Below are 15,016 nucleotides of genomic sequence, written 5' to 3'. Positions count from 1 at the left end.
TATGATAAAGTCACTAAAATGACAATTATTGTTCTTTGAATCACAACAAACGTCATGCTCTTTTATACATTTCCCATGATGTCAGAAGTTAAAACAAAAGGTGTTATCACTATTTCCATACATATTTCCAATGGATGTATTTTCCGATCTCAGTTCCAGTAGTGTTTGTTTGTTTGTTTGTTTGGACTTTGATGCAAGTGCAAGGGAAATTTCTGTATTTTAAGTTCATTTAGCTGTTCAACTGAGGAGTTTCCACCTATCCTTCCATTGCAAGTGGTTAATCTGCCGTATAATGACATGCTAAAGGCAGATATCGAGAGAAGAGTCTAATAGTGTCTTCTAAGCGATGAATATACTCAACTAGAATCATATGTTCATGGATCACTATCAGTATTTGGCGGTACCTATCTGTGTGAACATACTTTTCCAAAGATGATAAATCTTTGAATTAAATCTCATTAACGTTAACATGTGAACATTTGCAATTGATTTTGATGGTAAGAACACTAATTTTGAATGCCAATTTAGCAAAATACCTTTGAAAATTTCTTTTCATTAGATCTGTAATATGAAAATATGTTTATTATGATTATTACTATATTTTGAATATCATCAATAGGAAATTGTGAAAATTTATTTTCGCTCTTGTTATATATCTACACAATATCGGTTTTGTGTCTTGCCCCGCAAGCTTAACATGTTTACTACCTGGCCCTTCACAGAAAAAAATTTTTGATCCTGTTCTAGATAGTTAGGTTGACCAGTATCGCATCAGATGTCTGGAACTAAAAGGCAGAGGTTAAGTTCGCAAAGGCATTAATTCTCATCCCAAACTCTTACTAAAAGTTTTGAGTTTAGATTAAAAGGGTGTTGAAGAGCTTGGAAAAGTAGAGGTGAATAAAAACTGCCGTAAAGTGCAATAGACTCCTTAATTATATAATCTTAGTTTCCCATTGAAACTAAAAAAATAATATAGAAGATAAAAGAATCAAAGAGTTGAATAAAATCAAGACATCTGAAATTTGTTGTGGTTTTGTTAGACTTTTGCCCTAGAATCCTGAGTAAAAGAGAATGGGTTCCTGGCAGATGGTCAAATTGAAGAGGTTGAGAGAAGATTTCACAAAACATATGTAGTTTTTTTACTTTCACACAGTGATGAGAGCTCGTGCATAACTTAGAATCTTTTTCCATGGATATTTTGATAGGGAAGAGAAAGAGATTATAAGAAAGAATTTGCATTCTTGCAAAACAGTCCAGAAATGACCCAGCAGGAAGTTAAATATTATTTATATTTGTGTTAAGTATCTGTATAATTCTAAACAGACGCCAGTTTACTCTAGTTTATAAAAGCCAGAGCTTCTTAGCTGAAAACCTTGACAGTGCATTGTTTTGAGTCGCCCATTTGGTCTACAAGGGCAATGAAGCCCTCTTCATGCATGTACTTCTGCCTGCTGGGTGACTAGTGGTGGACCATTGGGTGATCTTGTTTGTGCTGTGAGACGTAGCAAGAAAGATGCAAGTTGCAACTCACTTATCAGCATACACCATGGTTCCATGGGACAGGAGACATTTAGGTGTAGGTATGTTTGGTGGTGATTTTTAAATTATAGGAAGGTTCCCAGAAAGGTTGCAGAAACTCTCTTTCTCACTCTCTCTCTCTCTCCCTCTCTCCCTCCTATAAATGGCTGCACCTAAGTAGACAATTTTGGGAAGGCAATGCATGACTCCCCAAAGTATCTTTGTGGACCTTAGGCAATAGGGGGAAGTGGTGGGGCATCCAGATGGCTTCTTTTTTCTTTTTTTTTTTTTTAACATCTTTATTGGAGTATAATTGCTTTACAATGGTGTGTTAGTTTCTGCCATATAACAAAGTGAATCAACTATACGTATACATATATCCCCATATCTCTTCTCTCATGCATCTCCCTCCCTCCCACCCTCCCTATCCCACCCCTCTAGGTGGTCACAAAGCACCGAGCTGATCTCCCTGTGCTACGGCTGCTTCCCACTAGCTATTTTACATTTGGTAGTGTATATATGTCCGTGCCACTCTCTCACCTTGTCCCAGCTTACCCTTCCCCCTCCCCATGTCCTCAAGTCCATTCTCTAGTAGATCTATGTCTTTATTCCCGTCCTGCCCCTAGGTTTTTCATGACCTTTTTTTTCTTTTAAGATTCCATATACATGTGTTAGCATACGGTATTTGTTTTTCTCTTTCTGACTTACTTCACTCTGTATGACAGTCTCTAGGTCCTTCCACCTCACTACAAATGACTCAATTTCGTTTCTTTTTATGGCTGAGTAATATTCCATTGTATACATGTGCCACATCATCTTTATCCATTCACCTGTTGATGGACACTTAGGTTGCTTCCGTGTCCTGGCTATTGGAAATAGAGCTGCAATGAACATTTTGGTACATGACTCTTTTTGAATTACGGTTTTCTCAGGGTATATGCCCAGTAGTGGGATCGCTGGGTCATATGGTAGTTCGATTTTTAGTTTTTTAAGGAACCTCCATAGTGGCTGTATCAATTTACATTCCCACCAACAGTGCAAGAGGGTTCCCTCTTCTCCACACCCTCTCCAGCATTTATTGTTTGTAGATTTTTTGGTGATGACCATTCTGACTGGTGTGAGGTGATATCTCATTCCAGATGGTTTCTTGATGCAACAGACCTCAGCTTCAAGAAATCCAGAAATGAATGTCACCTACGTAGTCACACATACGAAAAGTCAAGTACTTGATGTGCTGCAGAAGCTTAATCTCAGAGGCGAACAAGGCAGTATGAGCCTTTCCCGTTTTCCTCCTTTCCCGTTGTTCTCATTCATCTTTAATGTAAAGACCTAAAACACAGGGGACACCTCAGTAACAGTGCTCGAGACCTTCCTTCCCTCTCACCCTGTGACTCCTGTCTCCCACCTAAAAACCCCAACTCTTACCTTTCACCCCTAAGAACAGCCCAACGTTAATCACTTCTTGTTAAAGAACACTAACCACAACCATTTCCCTCCCACCAGAGCCCACTAATTCTAACTTTTCACCTTTAATCAAGGCAGGCCACTTTTAAAGAATAGCCATCTTGTAACACATAGCAGGGGAGGAGGGCTCCATGTCACAACTGATTCCAGGTGGCGTCCATCTCCATTCTCTCCGTTACTGCTTGACAGGTCACGGGTGCTAAGGACAATGCTATAGCACCCAGAATGCCTTTATTCCATAGGCTTCCCTCCAGAGATGGCTTCCAGATGTGGGGAAGTTTTTAGAGTCTGTGGTCCTCGACACATCATTAGGTCCTTCCCATGTTTCCAAAAATCTGTAATCACCAGCATACTAATAATTTGTCTCCATTTTGACCTTCAGCCCCAAGGATTTCAGAGAAACTAAGGAATGTGGATATGAAGACTTCACAAATAACACCCTTTTAACAGAAAAAAAAAAAAAATCCAGTAGTGTCCACGTATCCTGGAATTATGTCCTCTACACAGTTTGTGTACCTTTTGGTTTGATACCCTTCCCTCTCTTTCTCTTTCTCTCTCACACACATACACGCACACCCAGGCACTCATGCACACCCACACCTGTAACATTTTGATGGATGCTATGTTTTCCCCTCCTAGTGTCTTTGGTGGGGGGTATTCTTATTAGTAATTGTCAAGGCCAAGCCTCTCAACCCACCGCATAAGGAAAGCATTTTTGTCACCCTAATCTCTGACCCAGGCTCAATCCCTTAAAACCTTAGAAAGTATATCAATACCATAAAAATGAACTCGTTTTCAGATATTTCAAAATCCTATCTCCCACTTCCGTTATCTCCCCACAAAAAGTAATAGTCTTTTGCCTGAAATTTGCATTTGTCTCATGTAATGTGTTTTTTAAGATCAAAAGTATCGGAATAACTGACTTAATCGTTCATCTCCTAGTCCATTGAACAGGGAAGATTGTATCCCATACTGTCTAAGGGAGGAAAATATTTTTCATTGAGATCAACTTCTGTGTTCACTGTGTCGTTCGATATTTAGAAAGTGTTGGAAAGGGCACCTGAAAATACAACCTCATGCTGAAAAGATTGGCTGAGGACTTCTTTCCCAGGAGAGGTGAGGCTTGCCCTGTGCCCTGGGCTACCCTGCCCAGGGCACAGACTCCAGCCTTTATTAAAGTAGCTGCTGCTCCGGGTATTGTCTCATTTGTCCTCACATTGTAGGAAATCCCAAATGCAATATCCCTAAAATATCAATATAAAGGGATTTAAATGAGGGTCCATCTGGGGAATGGGTGAGGAAGAGGAAATTGTCCTTGTTTATCTTTCTCCTCCATCTCCCGTCTGGTAACAATTTTAAGTTCTTAGATGCCTACATGAATGCTTTCACAGAATACGCTCTGCAGAGAATCTGTCAGTTTACACCCATCAGAAATAAAGCAAAACTTAGCAGAGAGATGTCATGTGTGAGCTCAGATTTGGGTTTATCTAATGGAAACACCCTCCCCTTCTTGCCTTAACCTGGGCCAGGGCCATTCTGACCTCGGGTCTAACTTCTAAGGCAAGAGGGTGGAAAAAATGTCTGTGCGGAGATTTCAAATGGTAAACATGGAAAACAGAGGCCATGGATTTGATAGACTCCATCTGGAAAGCAGCATTTAAAGGCAAACAGAGCACCCTACTCACAGCTGATTTGGTTTACACCAGAACACAGTTTACATTCTCCTGTGTAGACTGAAATGAGATTACACTGATGTCCTGAAGTTTAACACCTCTCTTTTTTAAAATATCATTTTCAGATTTTTAAAAAATCATACCAACACTCTTTACCACTAAAGTCAATAATTCCTCAATAACTTAGGGAAGATGTTGTATATGCCAGGAATTAGGAGACAGGAACAAGAGGGAATCTGGAAGATACAATTTGCTGGAAGCTTCTTGTCATAAAACCTCCAGGGCTCCAGCCACCCAACTGTCTTTCCTTCCATTGAACATCAGCCAGAATTACCTATAAACGTGGAGGTGTGGAAGGTGTTCTGGGCACAGCGTTTCAAGGCTTTATTCTTCCTTCCCCCTTCTTCCTCTCTCTCTAGGAGCTTTTCAGATTATCAGGGAAAAGTATCCCCATTCTGGCCGTCGAGTGACCAGTGTTAGTACTGAAGTCTCTTGTCCAGAACACCAGAGTCTTAAGCCAACCAGCAGAGTCGGTTATCCTAGCTGCCCCACAATGGGTTTCCTTTTTTTTTTTTTTTTATTAATTTTTATTGGAGTATAGTTGATTTACAATGTTGTATTCGTTTCTGCTGTACAGCAAAGTGAGTCAATTATACATATACATATATCCACTCTTTTTTAGATTCTTTTCCCATATAGGCCATTTACAGAGCACTGAGTAGAGTTCCCTGTGCTATACAGTAGGTTCTTATTAGTTATCTGTGTTATATATAGTAGTGTGTATATGTCAATCCCAACCTCCCAGTTTATCCCTCCCACCCCCAGGTTTCTTATTCCCCTCCTTCCCTAAGGTTTCCCACATGACTACCAAGAGGACTTGGAGCTTTGGAGATAACCAGCCTGCTGTCAACATATGTCACGCCCCATGAGATTTTGTGGCAGGCTTTCTCACTTTTTACCCAGTAAAGGAGGCTCAGCAAGGAGATCTGGTCAAGCTGCGGGTGGTAGACGCAGAGCCTGGTGTTCCCTTTCCCCTTCTCGTCAAAAAGGACGTGATCACAGAGCCTTTTTTTTTTGTGCTGTACGCGGGCCTCTCACTGTTGTGGCCTCTCCCGTTGTGGAGCACAGGCTCCGGACGCGCAGGCTCAGCGGCCATGGCTCACGGGCCCAGCCGCTCCACGTCATGTGAGATCTTCCCGGACCGGGACACAGACCCGTGTCCCCTGCATTGGCAGGCGGACCCCCAACCACTGCGCCACCAGGGAAGCCCCCACAGAGCCCTTTTTAACAGGGAAAGTGAGTTGTGCCCGTCACCCTCCTGAGCTCCTTCCCCGGTTGCTTGGTCCTGAGGCTTCTCAGCGCTCACAGGAGCCCTTTTCTACTTGCCCATGCCCAGGTTCCTAGGCGAATGGGCTGCAAAAAATAATCCACATTTTTACGCCTTATGTTTGCCCCCAAAGTAGAAATAATGCTTTGTAATGAGTAAGCGGCATCCAGGTGAAACCCAGAAAAATGAAATCATAATATGACCATAAAGACTCATATTCTGGAGTTTGAGTATAGCGTGTGTGTATGTGTATAGAGGTGTGCGTATATGTGTGTTACGTGTATAGAGGTGTATGTGTGTAAGTCTGAGAGAGAGGTGGGGGGAAGCAGAGATTATACAGCGTGCCCTCACATTCCTAAATTTTAGGTGATTTCCTCTTTCCCAGAACACAAAAGGTGGTAGTCAGAATTGACGATAAATGACTACTTCCAGGTTAAGTGTGAACTGCATAGCCTTGTCACTACCTGTGCCAGAGTCCCTGGGGAGAAGGCAGTTGTAGCCTGCAAGATACAGAATCCTCAGCAGCACCAAAGGCATCCTGGGCCTGAGAATTTTCCCTCCGTTTTTGGTGGGAACTTGATGGCTGCTTTCAAGAGGCAGTAGCAAGGGATTTTTCCAAAGAGTGAACCAAGAAGGGCACGGAAACTCCTGGAAACAGGCACACATCCCTCCTCTCCTCCCCAGCGCTCAGCCAAGGGACTTGTCCTTCTCTCTGAGCTAAGACTTGATGAAACATGTTGTTTTTATTCACCTCAAGTCTTGAGCAAAAAGTATATTGTTCTGCATCCAGGCCGGAAAACTCTCTCCTAAGAATTTACAAGCCACCTGTGGAGTTTTAAAGAGGTTTCAGATGGAATGGTCACGCGCCAGGATTTCCTAACACATCCAAAAATGAGACCTGCGAAGACAAAAAAAAGGAACTGTAGGTGCTTTTTGAGCTTTCTAATAGATATTGTGAAAGGGAGGATCTCATCCATTGGTGGATCATTTTCAAGAATAATCTGAGTCAAGTCTGTTTGTTGGAGGAAATAAGGAAGCAGACTTACACTCTAGAAAATCACGCTTCCTGACCTGGCACTGATACCGACCCCCCACCTTCTTAATGGAGGTTTCCCTGCATGGCTGGATCTCTGTCTCATCGGGTGCCACCATTGGAAACAAAAGGCACATGGTGTTTCATTTATATTTTCCTTTAACTGATAGGATTCATACAAGATAAGTTGCTATGGGCACAGGAGGAATAGAAGTTCTCTTCAGAATGGTTCCAGAAAGCAGAGAGGAAAGGAGCCTGCCTTCCTTAGCTGAGCTATGTCCAAGCTTGTGCTCACAAGACATTTGCTTCATGAATATCAAAGCAGCCTGAAGAAGGCAGTTGTCAGCAAAGAAAGCTGGCGGCTTCCTTCACATATGGCTCTGCCCATCCACAGGTCCTCACCCAGCACACTCAGCCTCTCGGCTTCCAAAGGTGGAAGGCAAGACCTGACTGAGGATATTTCAGGGTCCGTTACCACCTCGGTTCTCCCAGGGAAGGTACCACACTTTGCTCGGACAGTAAGAAGCCTATCTTGTGACTAGTGAACCAACCCCACCATCACCCCAACCATGTCCTGCTGAGGGCACTCTCTGATAACTCCCACCTTATTTCTCCCAGCCTGTCTTATACAGAAAGACCCCCTCACCCAAGAGGCTTCTCCCTGTGGTCAAGATGTGGCTTTTCTTCTTTGCCCTGAATGACCTGGATGGTGCCCTGTGGCTACCTTTCCCTCCAATAGAGTCAGCCTTTATGATACAATCCTTGTTTCCAAGTTCTAAGATCGCTAGTACTGCACATTCTCATAGATGATTTATTAGTCTCTCTAGGGAAGTATATTTCTGAAAGAATCATGTCATTTGCAAGGCATATGGCAGAAGGGAGCTTTAGTTAAGGGATGGTGAGCTGAATCGCATCAGGTTTTGCTTTGGCAAGGACGCTGGATGGATGCCTTTATGATGAAGTGGGTCTCCTCCAGCCTTTTCTTTAATGCAGGTCTCCAGCAGGTGTTTCCTCTAAGGCATATCTGTTTTCCATAACATCAGAATGAAGAAAGATGTTTTCTGTGACATCTTGGCTACATAGATCATGCTTTTTATTATGATAGAAAAGTGTACAGTGATTTATTTGCTACTCTGAGTCAAGTTAAATGTGCTTGGGAGAAGATCATCTTCTATCTGCCAAAAGGGCCTTTCATTTCCAGACCAAGGACTCTTTATTCATTATGGGGGGTGGGTGCGGGGAAAGGAAGCATTAGAAGAAGTGGCAAAAGAGCTGAAGAAAGTGACCAGAAGAAAAGTAGGGGAAGTTATTGTAGACAGGGGTGCTGAGGGCAGAGAGCAGGAAGCCACCTCCTGAAGGTAGCTTGGGTAAATTATATCAACACCTGAGGGACGGTGTCTAGGAAACTACGCATGGAGAGAAACAAGCTGCTATGAATGAGTAACACAGCCAATTCTCCAAATCCTGATAAAAGTCAAAACCAGACTAGGGTCTTGGTGTGCTCCCCTTAACAAGCTTGGCATAAAGCCATCACCATTAAGAGAGCCTGTGTGGCTTTTAGGATGCTGAGTTGGGACTCATGACTTATGGATATTTAAACCACCAAAAGCTGTTAATTTGAATTAGCAAGATAACTCATTTTGGTCAAGCTGACCTTGAGGCTTAACTTTACAACATCTTCTGCCTAGGTAGATGACTAGAATCCACTAACTTTGTAGGTAGGTCTCAAATGGAGAGGAAAATAAAGGATTGCACCTAGTCCTTGGCTGATCTCATTAGCAGTTAGCCTCTCTACTTTTCTAAACCCTTCTCCAGTGCCTCAAGTCCCCCACCCCAGCTTCTCTGTCTGGGTCCTCTCTCTATCCCATTAGTTTAGGTCTGATGTTGGTCTAAGTTAAAGTTCCTTTGTCTGAAAAAGTATGACTTCAGATAGTAGTTTAAAACTAACCTGGTTAAAGAGAGCAAAATACTTACGTTGGAGCTGAGTCTTTGAACCAGGTGTTGAATAACAAGCTGTATTAATTCACAGGGGAAACCCCTAACCCTTCAGCCCAAAGAACAATAGGTCATATTAGTCCCAGGATGTATAGTAAAATCTCACAGGAGAACGCTGTCATAAGCTGCTGGTTACCGGGACTGAACCTATAGTGTGACATAGTACGGTACATCAGAAAAGGCATTTCAAGGCGTAGTAACAGATGTTTTTAAGTAGTAAGTACCTAAGTAAATAGTAAAAGTTTTTGTGAAGTGTGCGAAAAACACTGGATTATACAAATTTTAAAGGATATCTCTTTTGCAAGACTTTGCAGAACCTTTGATATGCTAAGCTGTGGGGTGAATTTCAAAGAGTGGATACTTTTCTAAAAATTTGTTTGCTTACAGAAATCATTTCCTCGGGACTTCTCCAGCTGCTAATATTATGGAACGTGCATTTTGGAAAAGGTATTTGTATTAGGATAGGGCAGACTAATGCTGTGGGAGCAACCGTGAAACCTCAGTGGCTTAGCGCAACAACGGTGTCCTTCGTGTTCACGTTACATGCCCAGCGCAGGTCAAGGAGGCAGGGACTCGGCTCCACGTAGTCACTCATGTACTCAGGCTGGCCATTTCTGCAGCAGGTTGGGAGGGAGCCTGAAGGATCACATGAGGGCTTCTCCCTACATCAGCCATCACTTCTCACATGTCATTGGCCAGCATGAATCATGTGACCCCACCTAACCCACCCACCTGCTAAGGCAGGAAAGGAAAATTGGGCATTGTGAGCACCAGTAACCTCAACCTCAGCATTATATTCAAGTGTCAGCTTTACGGTCTGTTAGCTCTTTGACTTTTATCTGTAAACTAAGGGGGGTTCTTTAAAGTCTCTGAAAGAGACAGAAATGCTCAGCAGATATTTCAGATGCTTCCCATGTTCCTCAGCCCTGTAAAGTCAGCAGGAGCCATGTGACTCATTCTGGCCCGTGAAATGTGAGCCATGTGACTGGTTCTGGCCAATGAAATGTGAGCCATGTGACTCGTTCTGGCCAATGAAATGTGAGCCATGTGACTCGTTCTGGCCAATGAAATGTGAGGTGCAATGACTTTTCGATTTGGGCCAAGGCAGTTAAATGCCTGGGCTCATCTCTCTCTCTTCTCTTGCCTTAATGACCAAGGGGGATGCATGTTCCAGGGGGTGTACCCTTAAGATGGTAGAGCCTCTGTCCCCCTAAGACTCTGAATGGCTGTGTAGAGCAGAGATACCTGTTCACCTCAGTAAAATACATAGTGTGGGTGAGAAATAACCTGTGTTGGGTTAAGCCCTTGAGATTTGAGGTTGTTTCTGCAGTCTATGCCTGGATTCTCTCGAATTGAACAGGTTCTTTCTAACCCAAACCTCTCTGTGATTCTTGAAGGGTTTCCTTTCTTCTCTCACAAGCACATATATATTCCTTGGGATGGGAGTGGGATTTTTCAAAAGCTCCTTAAACCCTTTTGGTGATTGAATACATGACATGACAAGCATTGTGCCTGATGGCAATGTAGGGTGATTACATGGAAGGCTTTGCCGAGACTTAGACCAAGGTTTGAGCAAATTTTAGTCAAATGAAGGCCGGTCATGGAAGCTGTAAAGGATGCAAAATGCATTTAATAAGTAAGGATGTTTCAAAAGAGACCCATAAGAAAAGATATGGAAAGGAGACAAGAGGAAAACAGGTTAAGGAGAGAGGTATACCACTCATGATTCGATCTCACGGCCTTTTAAGTTCTGTATTCAGGTGCGCAAAACACCTCTCATGATTTCTCCCGAGCAGCAGTAGCATCAGAACGGTAGCAAAATTAAGAGCAGAAGTGACCACCCTCAAGGCAGTTAATCTAAGTTAGAAAGAGAGACTGGTGTGTCTGTTAAACATACACACACACGTACGCACACACACACAGTTCTTGATGGCTTTTGCCCAAAGTGCTTAGTATGTCTTCAGCTGTGAAGACGTTCAGCCCTTGGTGTCTGTCCTTCAGACATGCATCTCTATTTGGGGGTCTCATAGACCCGAGGTCACCTTCCTTATGTTATTCTTCACTTTGGGCTTGAGGGTGCAGTGAGTTTGACGTCATGCTTTGTTACACCAGAGCCCCAAGTGTTCCCAGGCTAACTTTCTACATTCTCCGTATCTAGGGCTTTTCTATACGAAATGGAGCGAGAGTCTGACCGCCTCGATAGCAGTGGCATGTTTCACTGGTGCAAAGCCACCCCTTTGGACAAAATGATTCTGGTAGGTGATTTTGTACCAAATCTCAGGTAAAATAAAGCTCCTTTAGGGTAGATGATGTCCTTCCACTAGTCATAAACACCTGCCCTTTCTCTTTGTAAACTGTGAATTTTGAAGGAAAAATATACCTCATGAGCCATGTGAATGTACGCAGAATAACAGATGTGGCATTTGACAAAGGCCATGTGGGTAATATGATGCCGGGATTTAAAATAATTAGATCAGATTCTTCAACTGCTTTTCCCCTCCTTTAATAGTTTAGCTGAGTCAGTTATTCAGAATAATGTTCTCCTGAAACTTTGCTGTTTTGCTAGTAAATCTAATTGATTTAAATGCACCAGGGGAACAGACTATTTACAAGAACTCTGTGGTCTTTCTTTTTTCAATTAAATAAAAATTCCCTTAATTCGTTTTTAAAGTTTGGATTTTCTATAGTATTTTTTCTTAAAGGTGGTTATACTTAAACACATTAGCAAAGGATGTATCTCCAAATTGCTCAGTTCTCCCACCCCACACAGCATGAGGGAATCCTTATAGATGCTAGAATCCTGTCCTTGTCTCTGTCCTCTTAAGGAGACAAACTAATTCAGCTCACTGAAATGCCAGCAACCAAGATGCAAAAAGCCTTGCATATTATCCCAGGCTCTGATACCTGCATTATGGATCCCCATCTGTTCTCATTTTCCAGAGTTGGAAACTCAAGGATAATCTCAGTGGTTTACCTTGCAAGCAGTAGCTGGTAAATTTAAGTAATAAAAGATGAGTTTTTTAATTAAAAATAAACTAATAAAAGATGTCTGCATGTTGTAAGAACCCTATATAATTTGTTCAGCTGTGACTAATGGCTAATTTTGTATTTTTCTTGTTTTCCAAAAGTAGTTTAGTTCACTTTTTTCTGTTACACACACACACACACACACACACACACACACACACACACACAATTTTGTAGCTCAGTGCCAATGTCCTGACAGAATATGTTCCAATTTTTGTAAAAAGCATGATCAATCATTTGATCAGAAGTACAAAATTGTCAGAGCTGTCATATCAACGGGAAAACTGTTAGGGCTGCTGAAACTCCCCATTTTAGCAAGTATGTCTTATTCTGAATGAAACAAAATAAACATCCGTTGAGCAGGAAGGCAAACGTGTTTCCAGTGGGAGGGAAATCTTTAGAAAGGTTGGGAGGGGGTTGCAGATGGAAGCATCCAGGAGACCAAGAGATGGCAATAGCAGACATTTTCTTATACCCTATTTACTGAGCCCGCAGACAGGTTGCTGTGATAGAGCAACTCTATGTGGAATATAGTTCAGAACACCACCTGAGTCTTCTGATAAATTTGGAAGGGCTTCTAGTTTAAGAAATCCTAAGAGTTTTGAAACTGTGACTGTAGAGGAGAAATGTCCAGATTACAAAATTTGGGCCAACTTTGAACTTGGTTTGGTTTGCAGAAAAGTCAAATGGAAGTTGTCGATTTGTTACTTGGAGCAAATAGTGCATCCTCCCCTTCCCCCCAAAAGCCACCATCTTTCTCAATCGGGAGACAGTTTTGTGCTGCAGTTCCTTGGAGAAATTACCTCTCTAGCTGTGCCCATTAATTGCACTCTGCCATGTATCTCGTTCCTAATTGTTTAGGTCTACTAAAAAGAGCAATTTCTGGACTTCAGGTCTGTTACGTTAAATACTGTTGGAGGTTCATTATTCAAGTTAAAACTAATCGAATTAGCCAGAGACAATTATTCAATAGATTTGGTTAAGATTCATATCACTCTCTGGAAAGGCTCTCCAGACAAGTAGCTTCGTTTCCCACAGGGCCATTTCCTTTGGAATTTCCCAGTCTATGCTACTTGGACAAACTATGCTATTTCCCAGTCTATGCTAATTGGACAGACTCTAATTGTTGAGATGTCAGGTGTGACTTATTTATCCTGTTAGATTTCAACAGCCCCTGTTTCATAGAAGCTTGTCCTTTAACCCAGCAAAAAACTGGCATTAGGATGAATGATACATCCCTTTGAAATAGCCTGAATCTTCGTGTGCTCGGAAGGGTAGAACACACTCAAACAGGAAGTGCTTGTAAATATATTTAACAAGTTCTCTACCAGCTTCCAAGGGTCCTCCTCTGAAAATCTAGGAATTCAGTGAGATTCAGATTTGATTAAATAGTTTTTGGACAACTATAGGAGCCGAGCGCTGAACTTTCAATATATTATTTAATTTCCACAACGAATTCACTTTTATTTATTTTTAAACCATTTAAACAAAGAAATTAGGGGTCAGTGAGGTTAACTAGTTTGTTTATGGTCATACGCTAATGACTAGCAGAATACAAAATCACTGCTTATTCTACCTATCCCAGCACCGTGAGAGTAAGACATTGACTCATTCCCTGAAATCAATCACAGAGACTTAAAATAAGTTTCCTACAGGACTATCATCCCTTTCTCTAAAGTTACACTTATTGTTTTTAAAAGTCTCTATGAATGTGGGGAAACCTAATCTAAATATCCGTCACGTATATTATTTTGTCTTCAACTTAAAATTATAGGGGAGATGTTAAAAATTGGCCATGCTGATAAGAGTATGAGACATATTGAAATGTTTGGGATCAAATGGAACTTTTGTAACCTTCACATTTACTTTGTGCACTTTTCATGATAAATTTCCTGAACTCTGGAATCTATTGAACCTGGGCAGTGTAGTCGGTGAGGCCATATGAAATGGCCAATATTCAACCATTTTTGACCCAGAAAAAAGGCAGTTTCATATGGTTCACGCTAATATGTATATTTTCATATGTATGAAAATCCGCTGAAAACTGCAGCACGTCGTACGGCTGGGGGTTTTTCAGGGCTCGCTAGAAGACAAGTTTAGCAATGGGATTCGGAATGTTTTCGTTTTTCAGTGAGTCGTCCTGTAGCACATACGAGGCTAAAAACATATAATGAAAATGAGAGCTGTTTTCCCCATTTGGTTCAATGATTTCATGATTTCAATGATGCCGATCTGAGTTTGCACTGAGGCACGCCAGGCTAACAGAGAACTGGAAAAAGCGAAATAAGAAGAAACTCCCGGAAAAGATACATAGTTTAATTGTCCCATAGTGGATAAGTTCCATGTTTTTTATGAGTAATTTGCAAAATCCGATCATCCTTATGAAAGTGCTGGTGTGAATGTAAATACCAAGAAGAGTCGGGATGTGGGGAAGGAGCCCTCTTTAAAGGACTCTCATCTTGTTTCTAAAAATGACCAGACTCTGGCCTGCTTATACTTAGAATCGAACTGAGAAGTCAAAACATGAGTTTCGGAACCACATTGTAGCGTGTGTCTTTGGAGATGCCCACTCAACACTGATGGGGCTTCGGAATTTTGTAATGCCATTGAGAGCTAGCAGCTATACCCGTCAGGAGCTGAAGGACATTGTGTTCGTTGGGTCTCTGGATTACCTGCAGAGAGAATGGCGATTTCTCCAGAATTTTCCCCAGATATACATTCTGCCTGTAAGTGTCACAGTAAGGGATAGTGAATATTTATAATGATAATAGTACTAACAGTACTAGGATTAATAATGATAATAATAATAACAAATCAGTAGTAGCTTGCAGTTACACAGTGCTTACTGGTACCAGAAACTGTTCTAAGCATTTTGCACGTATTGACTCATTTAACCCTCCAAATAACCCCATGGTAGAAATTTTAAAGATGCTGAAATTTAGGAACAGAGTAAGCAACCCCTCCAAGTTTACACGGCAG

At 41.8% G+C, this 15,016-nt stretch overlaps 1 protein-coding gene across 1 annotated transcript in view; it reads left to right on the top strand.

Annotated features, from left to right (window-relative positions):
* Nucleotides 1–15,016, top strand: part of KCNU1 (potassium calcium-activated channel subfamily U member 1) — a 136,915-nt gene that overhangs the window by 98,343 nt on the left and 23,556 nt on the right. Inside the window, exons 21-22 of the mRNA XM_065900076.1 lie at nt 11,169–11,265; nt 14,539–14,763. Coding sequence (XP_065756148.1) covers nt 11,169–11,265; nt 14,539–14,763 — 322 coding nt within the window. The remainder of the gene's footprint in view (nt 1–11,168; nt 11,266–14,538; nt 14,764–15,016) is intronic.

The sequence above is a fragment of the Phocoena phocoena genome, chromosome 21, assembly GCF_963924675.1.
Source record: "Phocoena phocoena chromosome 21, mPhoPho1.1, whole genome shotgun sequence".
Lineage (NCBI taxonomy): Eukaryota > Metazoa > Chordata > Mammalia > Artiodactyla > Phocoenidae > Phocoena > Phocoena phocoena.
The sequence above is the reverse complement of the archived record's forward strand: the minus strand, read 5'-3'. Positions and strand labels throughout refer to the sequence as shown.